An 11,323-nucleotide genomic window follows, 5' to 3' on the forward strand; every position below is an offset into this window, starting at 1 on the left:
TGGACAATAATTTGGCCAAATAATTTGCTTAAATTAGGCTAAATTAAATTAAACCAATACAAACCAGCTTTACAATTCAGAAAGACATCGTTCAAGGGGAATCAGCTGTGGGAGATAGCCTAGTTTATAGATTTTAGACACATTTTTCTTTCCTATTGATAAAGTGAACTAAAGACTGATCATGTTTCTAAGAAGTAAAGGCCATCTCGAAGTGAATTCCCAAAATCGAAATACAAAAAACTCTTGGCAAAAATATAAAACCAAGTGTGTCCATGGGCTTCCCCCCAATGCTGTTGTAATAATTTGATTCTTTTTGCCTACTTTAAAACCATCATCATCAATATACAAATGTATTTGATCCAGCTGAGTTGCAGCTGCCTGCCTCACCCACTCTGTTGAGGGAACATTGGAGCAGAGATTATAATCGAAGGATTACGCGCTACCGTGAAACACTTATCCTGCTGGCACAGGTAATCCAATCACTGTAACCTTCCAGTACAGCTCCGACAACCCATTTCCTCTCGAAACGCCGCGGAGTGAGGGCAGAAAACGGCGCTATGAGGCCCCAGAGAAGAGCCAGGTGACAGAATGCCGTTTATTATAAAGAGAAGACCCCTGAGGGGTAAGTTCCAAGGATCATGGAAGAAACTCTGAAGGGCATAAAGGATAGGATGAGGACATGGTGTTTATCGGGCTAACCAGAAATGATCAGAGTAATATACAGAGCCTACTATGTAACTAGTTTTTTCACTGATCTGAATGGTTTTTTTTGTTGCATCATGAGACTGTGGGATGTAAAGCATTGAACGAAAACATGGGCAGAAATATGGATTAAGGCAGATGCAATATAGGCCTAAGCGGCTATGTTGTTAAATGCTGTTTTTAGTCGTTGTTTTAAATTATTGTTTTGTCTTATAGGCCTTTATGCTACATTAAAAAACAACAACATAGCCTATAATATAAAGTATAAAGTGTACATTGCTATTTAAAAAAACAAACAGACACAAGGTTTCATTTTTAGAGACCAAACTTGGACGTGACGTGGCCTCCGTGTCCGCTGTGTCACAGGCTTATGTAGCCTATAGTTAATATAATGTATGCAACTGGATCTAATTATTAACAGACTGGCTTTACTGGTTTGTGGTCATCTCCCCAGTTTTTATAAAGATGGATTTCTAATCTCCGTTCACATCATCATGACTATTTTGTTTTTAAAGCTGAAACGATTTATCCGTCTAAAAACATTTCGTAATTCTGCCAGACTCCATTAATGAGTTGAGATGTTTAATAAAATACGCGCGTTTGACGCATAGCCTAGTGGGCAGCAACAGGTGCATGTCCAGTTTGGATGTGATTCCAGTAGCGCCTGTGCTCTAACGTGTTCCTGTCCATCTCCAGACTGTGAGAATAATTGACAGCAGTGGAATGACTGCTGCTGTCAGCGCGTCCCCTCGGTTCCGCCGTGAATCTGCAGCCTGGCACCCGGATGTGGCGAAAATGTTTGGCGCTCCTGTTTTAGGGTTTGCGCTGAAAACATTTTATAATTCAGGTTAACGGATCAGTCCAGGCTCGCGCGTCGACACCTTTGGATGTTTTTCTTCCAACGATGAGTTGGATATAAAACGAACATTTTCAATGTGGATTCGAGGATGCAAGAAGCAGATGAACAGTCTGAAGGTAACAACCGTGCGTGGAGCGCAGGAGGAGAGTTGGAGCGCTGAGAGAGAGGAGAGTGGGCGAGAGCGCTCCTTTGGTTTATTCTATTAATATCTGTACATTCTGTGTAATTATATGATCTGAGTTGTGTTTGCGTCCAGGATTTCCCCCCTACTTATTGTAGTCTACAAATTGAGAACTGACATTATAAGCGCTTGTTCTAGCTGCGTGATTATACTGACAGCAGGCGTTAAATCCATTGGGAAACGAGTTGCTGCTAGTTCTCAGAAAACATGGTTGACTATTTTTGGTCTAATATTTGTCACATTAGTCGAACCACGGAACAGCATGGGGAGGATGCTTTAGAGTGGTGCGCCCAAGACGTGGTGCAAACAAACACAAGTTGACATAGGTCAAAGTAAATTTGAGCACAACAGCAGAGAGTCAACTGCTGTTATCCAGCACCATGCCAGATGTGCGACGTCCAGCAGAACTGCTGAGATCAGTCCTGTTACATCTCAAACATGTCAGGGAAGCTGAAAGATTTCCCATGCCCTTTTACACCTGTTATGTCGTGGAATGAGGAAGGGTGGCTGCCCTGCAGAGTTATTCTCTTGTAAAACAGCAATAAAAAAAGAAAAGAAAAACCCCTTGAATTTAGTCAACATTAGTTTTTTATTCACTGCTTTAGTGGCCATTTGGCATTTTGTTCATGAGGGGCTTTATTCAGTTTTGTCTCTCTGTGTCTTTGCCAGACTTTAAGAGTTATTGTGCTTTTAAGATACATCTCTGATGAATGATCTGTTTTTTGTTATTGGGTAATCTCAGTGTGAGAGCTGTTTCAGTCAGATGACACGAAACGTTGGTTAGCTGTGATAATAGTGTGATGATGTGCTGTAGAGCTGCAGTGAACCAAAGTGGCTGTGTCAAGGGCACTGCCTTTTTCACTCGTGGTTCACATTGATTGTAATGACTCCCTCTGTCTGTCATTAATATAGGCTTTCCTGCTCTCTCTCTCTCTCTTTCTCTCTTTCTCTCTCTCTCTCTCACTCTCTCTTTCTCTCTCTCTCTCTCTCTTTCTCTCTTTCTCTCTCTCTCATTCTCTCTCTCTTTCTCTCTCTCTCTTTCTCTCTCTCTTTCTCTCTCTCTCTCTCTTTCTTTCTCTCTCTCTCTCTCTCTCTTTCTTTCTCTCTCTCTCTTCCAGAATCTTTCAAACCAATCTTGTTTTTTTCGTCTTCTTCTTCTTCTTCTGCTTCTTCTTCTTTGCACTATTTTGTCCATCTAATTTTCACATATGTTTCGAAAAGAATTCAAATTCAGCTTTCATCTTCTGTTTCCCGGTAGACAGTTACATACATTTTTAGCATATATAAAAGTTGTACAAGGCAGTGTTTTAAAGTGAAATTACACTGCTCCTATGGACAACTTAAGTTCTTTCACTTCTTTGCTCACAAACATGGAAAACTTGTCAACTTTAAAAATTGAAATACAGTATACAGTACATCATTCCTTAACTCACAGCAATTGACTTATTATTAAATCCCTATAGGCCTATTCTAAAACAGTTTCAGCAGTATATGACATTTATTATTTTCATTGCTGATTAATCTGTCGATTATTTTCTCTATTAGTTGATAAGTTGTTTGGTAAAAAAAAGTCAGAAAATGGTGAAATGTCTTCCGAAACCCAGGATGAATATCTTGATGAATATCAAATATCTTGTTTTGTCCACAAGTCAAAGATATTCAGTTCACTATCATAGAGGAGTAAAGCAATTGGAAAATATTCACAAGTAAGAAGCTGGAAACAGAGAATTTTTAACTTTTCCCATTAAAAATGACTTAAAATTTACCATGAAAATAGTTGGCGATTAATTTAATAATTTACAATTAATCTGATAAATCGTAGCAGCTCCAGTTAAATGACACCAAAGCCCGTCTACGGAAAGCCTTTTCACTCCCTATTAGGCCCCATTGTACCGAATTTGGTTGCAGTTCCATCAGAGTTCCGCTGGGGTTGATCGCGGTCAAGTGCAAAATGAATGGGACTCCCTGGAGTTAGCTAAGTTTGTCTCTTTTGCCTGATTGTTGTTGAGAAATCTCAGATTTGATTGTAGTTTTTGCAAGTTCAACATGGATTATTGTTTGAAAGTTGAATCAACGAGTAGTTATGTCCTTTTGATTTCTTACAGGTCGAGTTGTGGTTGCCCACAACACGCTAGCATTCTACTAATTGGTCAGTGAATGGCTGATTACAACCGGAGATCCCGCTTGATGGCTCTCGAAGCAGAGCCAAAATGCCTGAACGAATATTTTGGCACGGTCTTTAAAACATTAGCAAACCTCTTTCTAGCATGAGTATTGACAGGGAAAGCCTACCCTGTCCGTTGTGTTGTCGATGCCTCAAGAGAAAAAAGGAAGTGACTCAGAGCTTGATGTAAAGCAGTATCTCTGGCCATATGATGTGTATGACATAATTGAGATTCTAAAAGGCTTCTTAGAACAAAAAAGCCAATTACAAAACTCTAACACCCAGTAGGGTGTGCTGTCTTAGCCTCACCTTTCAAATGCAACATGGACCTAATACCAGTTCAGAAGCCGGTAGTATCGAGAGAGTGGAACTTCTTCCCTTATTAGAAATGATTTGATGACATCTATCATTTTCAGTTGTTAAAGTTAAAGCTGCTATGTGTATAACACGGGCCTCCTAGTGGTGGTATTAAAATGACCATGGCAGACAGAAATGTACATAGCAATGACTAGGGAGGAATGGACTGAGAGCAACAAATAGACTGCATATTCAGGAGGTTTGTTTAATTATTCAACACATAAAAATGTAAGTAATTAGTAACAGCTGGTTTCCTGAAATGCGGACACAACATCAGCAGTTCCCAGGGGGCATGATGCTATATGTTTTTGTTTAAACTCACACATTTACAGTCTCAAAGTGTTATAACCATTTTGTCTGTTTCCCACCCTCTTCCTCCAGGGGCACAGCATGCCAGCAAAAGGACCACTCACTCCGCTGACGCCTCGGCCCTCTGGTCAGAAAGCCACACCCATCTGCACCATCTCCATCCACCTGAGCCCCTACAGGCCCCGCCCAGCACTGGCAAGCCCGTCGGCTCCTCTTGCGGCCTCCTCGGGTCCAACATTGGCATTCAGGATCCCGATGGCACTGGTACTGGTGTTAGCCCCGTCCTCGCTTGGCATGCCGCCATTAGCGCTGCTCGCCAAGCCCAGGGTGATGTTGAAAAGCCAGAGATAAGTTTACGACCCTCAGTGTGCATCACTGGACAAGTTCCTGTGGGCTCACTGGCGCAGAGGAAGAGGCAGCAGTACGCCAAAAGCAAAAAGCAGGGAGGATCTACCAACAGCAGGCCACCCAGAGCTCTTTTCTGCCTCACCCTAAACAACCCGATCCGCAGAGCCTGCATCAGCCTGGTGGAGTGGAAGTATCCTTTAGCCCTGAGACAGAGGCTCTGGTTGAACGGATGGATGGCAGATGCTTGGGTGCCTGCATGGATTATGCTTGTTTGTTTTGATAGATTGCTTCATAGCTGAGTAAATGGATGGTTGGGAGGTTAATGAATGAATGTATCCTTAAATGAACTTAATCTACCTTGTAGTACCTTGGACTATAACTAATATTGTAATAATGAAAATGGCTGAAAGTGCTGAACTTTAAATACATAAAATGAATGGATGAATCAGTAAATTTATACATAATGGATGATTTTTTTTAAAGCTTTTGATATTTTCTTAGAATTTGCCTTATAGGCTTTACACCTTATTCAATTGTTATCAGGTGCATTTAATTGCATTGTTATATTACTTTGGCGTGTTAGTTCATTTATTAACACAGTAGTTTTTTTTCTACCCCTGTGAGAAAGACGACGAAAACAAGAAGACTATTTGAGAAAAAATGCAAGGATTCACTAAAAAAGACACGAAATAAACAATATAAATAAGCACATCTGTTATTAACTTAATCACCTTAAATACTAGGTCCAAGGATTTACTAGCTTCCAAAACTATATATATTTTTTTATGTCTTTGTTTAAGATAACTATGTTCCTTAACAGTTTCTTTTTCCAGACCATTTGATATCTTTATACTACTGTCTATTTTTGCCAACTGTGTGGCCTTAGCCATTTACATCCCCTTCCCCGGAGACGACTCCAACTCTACCAACCAAGAACTGGTGAGTGGTACTGGAATTTACAGAACCAACACTTGGTGATGTAATGGATAAACTGAGGTTTGCTGAAGTAAATTGTACATCCGTCATTACACACTACTGCCATGTTTATATTCCTGTTGTTGTAAAATGCAAATTTTTTCAAGAGAAAAATACATACATGTAAAAAAGCAGTGGAAAGAGGGAGACATTTTTCAATTTAAAAAGGGCCTTTTTAGTTTACTTTAGAAGCAGTAAGAACAAGCTTGGTGTTGCCCGTCATTGATGCCACGGCACTTGAATTTGTTTGAAGAAAAGAGATGCCGTCACAATTTTTGTACTTAACCCTAGTGGTATCAAGCCATACAGATAGTTTTCGTTTTTTCACACATGCAATGTGCTGCTAGCTACTCGTGCCTCTATTTGTCATCAGCCAATGACACACAAAGGCTACAGACACAACACCTTTGAATGAGTGTGACTGGCTTGACGTGTCGGTTGCGTCAGAGGGCTTTCCCAGCAATATTGGGATAGATGTGTCGGGTTTGGCTGTTTTGTTGACACACACAATTAATGGTACACACACACACACACACATGCACGCATGCACACACGCGCACGCACACACACACACGCACACACACACACACACACACACACACACACACACACACACACACACACACACACACACACACACACACACACACACACTGTGGAAACACAGCTCATCCGTCTGTGTTTCACAGCAGCTCCCCATGGTGAGAGAGCAGCACTGAGGTGAAAAGACAGAGAGGCAGTGAGAGTGGAAAGGCAGTTTGTTTTGGTGCCTCCGTAATTACAGTGTATTCTTACAGCATTCAACCATTAACAAAATAATAATAATTACTAGTGAATACAGTATTATGAATCAAACATAGATTTGATTATGTGTTACACTCAAATTATATTATTTTTTAAATCTACAGCAAAGCAAGGAGTTTGATATTTTTTTACCAAGACTATTGTTGGCAAATACAAGAGTACAAAATCTTGTTCTATCTGTGTACTTGTGCTACTGTGCCCTGACAACAGTTGGTAGATTAACCGTGTATGTCCAATACATGAAAATCAAGAATTTTTTTTTAACTCAGAAGCCTCTTTCACAGCAGACATTTTGACTTGTCATTGTAGAAAAAGCACAGGTGTTAGTAATGCCATTACAGATGGCTCTGTTCTATTGAAGTGTCTTAGTAAGTCATGCCAGTGTGACAGTGAGTCAGCATGCATCATACCAGGATCCTGAAACTGAAGCAGCTAAATAGAATTAAGCCATCATCACTTGTATCATTTGCACCTGTGCTTTTACTACCATGACCTGTCAAAAGGCCAGTTTGGACAGATCGGTAGGACAGATGTTTTCACTTATCTTTGCTTGATTAGACCCTTTTTTTTAAAAGTCCGTACTGATTGTGCTTGATTGACGTCCCCCCCCATGTCCTGCTAGGATTGTTGCATCTGTTTGGATAGGACACATATCATATGTCTTAGAAATTCATGAAATCAGAGCTCACTTAATTTCCAGCATAACTCTGCCATGTTTCAATCGGAGCAGAGGTCTAATCAGCCAGAACAACTGTCCACCTGTGTCTTCAGAATCAGGAACATTTTGCACATGACTAACTACCCGTCTTATGCTGCATCGTGCAACATTGGCAGAACGGTAACACCTCCCATTGTTTATTATTATTTCAAGATGGTTTGCTGTAGAGACTAAAGTAGTTGCAGTTGGATTTTACTTTAATGTAATTGCAGTGATGGTGTCTTTTCAGCTTTTCACACTAGTTTGTTTACACTTATGTAGTTCTTTTCATCAAAAGGATCAGAAATGTATATCTCCAACTCAGAAAAAGGTTTTTGTCCCTTGGCTGGTCATAATTACAGTCTGAAAAATATGACATGAATGCAGCAATTACACACAATTCAGGATTTTGAGAAAGACATTTATAATCAGCATGTTTTTTTTTTAACTAGGTCAACAGTTTATAATTGGATTCTTTTATTGTTGTTGTGTTGGTGTGAGGGAACCACTCCCGTTTCCAACCGACAGTCAATATTTTTTCCTCTAACCATAACCACCATTTTTCCAATTGTAAAAAAAAAAAGTAGTACTTTTAACCCCAATTGGGCTTTAATGTCCTTATGTTATGTGATATTTGTACGTGAACAGAACAAAAGTAGAGAGAATAAAACATTCTAAAAAATAGACCCAGCTTGTGCTTTAGAGTGTGTGTGTGCGTGCGTGTGCGTGTGTGTGAGTGTGAGAGAGTGAGAGAGAGAGAGAGAGTGTTATAGTGAGAGATGGACACTGAAAAGTGGCATTTTCCCTCAACAGATGGGGATTATTCACGCTGTCCTAATCATCACATACTGTACATTGTACAGTATGTGTGTGTCTGTGTGTGAATATGCAGCTTTGTTTGGTCACCGTGAATATTTTATCAGTGATGTAAATAACATTTTGTTTTCCTAATTCTGGTAATAATTATATGTACTTTAGATAGATACTGGTCTTGTTTCATTGTGGTTGTTGTTGATATACTGGGGTTTTACATAGAATTTGTTATTTACAGGGTAGGTGCTTGTAGGAAATCTTTCATTGGATTTAATGCAGAGCACAGAATTTGAATCTCAGAATTTGATTAATTGTGTCCCTTCGATAAATGCAATCTTTGGCATTTGCACATTTAATGGCAGCTGCTGTGTGAAATATATAATCCCAGGCATGAGACTTTAGGTGGAAATAACTCAACTTACTTCTGCAAAACGCTTTGAAAATGCCATGCAACATTGTGCTAAAATTCTGCTAAAATTTGAAAAGCTTATGAAGTGGTCCTTTGGTACAATATCAATGAATTGAAATATGTTAGTAAAGGCTCCACTCCAACCAGTATTTTAAAAGTATCAAGTGTCCATAGCAACTTCTCAAACAACTCCTGCAGCATAATCCGTTTCTCCTCTGTCCTCCGCTAAATGCACCACTTCAGTTGGTTGCAGTGTAAGCAAACATATTTTAATAACAACATATTCTCTAGAGGCCAAATGTGTGTTTCCTTTCAGTTCATTCAAGTTCTGGGGAACATGGGTTGTCTCTTTCACCCAAGTAGTATTTCCACAACCACAGCTTCATTATTTTTTTGTGAGTTTGTAGGAGTCAGATAGCAAAGGATGGGAAAGAGGAAGAGAAACAGACAGCTCGGAGGCAGCTACGGCAGCTAGAATAGGTCCTCACATGACCTTGCTATGTTAATGAGTAGAAAGTGGTTATATTTGTTTTCTGGCGTCAACTCGTATGGCATTTTTGGAAAAAGATGTGAAGTAATGTAAAGTGTATTTTACCTTTGCCATTTCTGCTCTTTTTTAAATAAGATTTTTCGTCCCATTCATACAAGTAGAACATAATCATTTAGGGCTGTTGTCACTGCTCGTTGTGAGTTTGTAGGTCTGTGCTACCGTTTATATGAGTATCTTTCATTTTATATAAGAGATTGTGTGCGAGTTTGGGTACTGAGTGTGCAGGAGGAAAGAGAAAGGGTGTGTGTTTGTGTGTGTGTCGAGGTTGAGGGATTAAGCTGGGCAGTGGATTAGTTGTCTGCAAATGAGTGGAGGTTGCAGAGAGAGAGGGGCGAAAGAGAGAGATAGATGGATGGGTGGATGGGTAGAGAGATGTAGGGTAGGAGCTTATAAGTGGGAGGATTCATCCATCCATTCATCCATCCATCCATTTGACGAATTAATCTTTATTTGTTATAAATAATAGGACATGTTTTGTTAGTCTGCATGTGTTTCTGAAAAAACTGTCAGGTCATGTTGATGTTGCTCATGAATTACATGCTAGGATAGATATTGGAAGCCATTCAAAATATAACATGCAAGAAGCAATTTGAAATTGATCGTGAAGGCCTTGGTTTTCTTTCTTGTGACCTTTTGTTTGTTGCTCCCACTCTCGTGTCATGCTCTCTCCTCTTTTCATTACTCTCAGATTACTAATCTGTCTTTCTATCGACAGTATTTAACTGGCTCAGTCTCGTCCTACGCTTTCCATTCTTGTTTTCCTCTCTGTCTTCTCTCCTCTATTTAACACACCACTCACAACACTCCTTTTCTCCTCACTTCCCCACCCCCACCTCCTCTTCCTGTGCAGAGTGGAGAACGATTAATTTCCTATCAAGCTGGTTAGTGATTTAGCAGACTTATGACGGCCCCTTTGACAGCTAGCTGACTAACATAGACTGTTGATCAGCTCACAGTCCCATAAGAGTCCTATATCAATCTGCTGTGTGTGTGTGTGTGTGTGTGTGTGTGCGTGTGTGTGCGTGTGTGTGTGTTCTATCTGAGCACCTACTGCATATAGAAATCTGGCATGAAGAGAAGGGAGTGGCTGTGATAGTCAGTGAGAAATGTATTGTAAGTGCTAAAGTGCATTGAGGCTGTTTTAAATTGATACACTAGTCTGTGGATAATTAGCGACAATAAAAATAAGTAGAATGAAAAGACTATGACTTGTAATTATAAGCAGATCTGTTTATATTCTATACATTAAAATGTCTTCAGAATATATCCTAAGATTAAGTCAGTTAACTCCTAACGGTATGCATTCTGTCCTCATTTATGAAATCCATTTTAACTGTATGTTGGTGAGCCTTCCCCTAAACAGCATGAGTCAGATCAAATGTTAAGTAAGTTTTTGGCTAATGCAGGGTTGGATATTGGAGTTGAGTGCATAGTAACAAACCACATAATTGTCTGAATAAAACTTTAGGGAGACTTTGCAGCAGGGGTGTACCACTGGGCCTGAGTCATGACGTCAAGTCAAAGCAGGCAACCGGAAACATCCAGAGTAAGACTTCACCCAAATCTCTTTTACATAAAATAAAAGCTTTATAGATAATTCTTTTAAACCTGCCTGCGAAAATGAAATCTCCTTTGTAATTCTTCCAGCCCAATTTCAGCTCCAGTTTAGTACTTGTTTAAGGTCTTGCTGTTTTGTCTCAATCAATTATCAGATGAGATTATGTATTAAACCTTGAGGATTGTCAAGAAGTGACCCTTTATTTCTCATTAGTTTTAGTTATTAGTTTTAAACAGCCCAAGAAAAGTACCAGTACCTTAAAACCATTCTTAAGCGCTGCACCTACTGTACACTTTTTTAATAATATGAATATGAATATATTTTTCAAACATATAGTTTTTCTTAGTGTTACCATTATGAAAATGAGGACAATCCATCAAAACAAATCCTTAGAGCACAGGACATGGTGTTGTTGTCTGCACATGTTTGTCTGCAGTTTTAATTTGTGTTTTTATGTTTGCCTGTTTCTGAGAACAGAATGTCAGGTTGCGTAATTTTTCTCTTAGTCAGGGATTAAAGATTTATAGAGGAAGGGGAATAAGAGTCACACTAAGCAGCACGCTGCTCTATCAAGCGTGTGCATTTGTGTGCGTGTGT

General features: G+C 39.6%; 1 protein-coding gene across 15 annotated transcripts in view; it reads left to right on the forward strand.

The window, feature by feature from the left end:
- The first annotated feature begins 471 nt into the window (after positions 1-471).
- The window catches only part of cacna1db (calcium channel, voltage-dependent, L type, alpha 1D subunit, b), a 72,438-nt gene continuing 61,586 nt past the window's right edge, over positions 472-11,323 (forward strand). For 14 of the 15 annotated variants that reach the window (XM_034876836.1, XM_034876841.1, XM_034876844.1 and 11 more), the window contains exons 1-3: positions 472-622; positions 4,645-5,110; positions 5,754-5,859. In XM_034876836.1, the coding sequence (XP_034732727.1) occupies positions 589-622; positions 4,645-5,110; positions 5,754-5,859 (606 nt within the window). In that variant the 5' untranslated portion in view covers positions 472-588. Of the gene's footprint in view, positions 623-1,396; positions 1,678-4,644; positions 5,111-5,753; positions 5,860-11,323 lie in introns of those variants that run through there. The other variant, XM_034876835.1, reaches the window with a different exon arrangement.

This window comes from Etheostoma cragini, chromosome 7 (assembly GCF_013103735.1).
Source record: "Etheostoma cragini isolate CJK2018 chromosome 7, CSU_Ecrag_1.0, whole genome shotgun sequence".
Taxonomy (NCBI): domain Eukaryota; kingdom Metazoa; phylum Chordata; class Actinopteri; order Perciformes; family Percidae; genus Etheostoma; species Etheostoma cragini.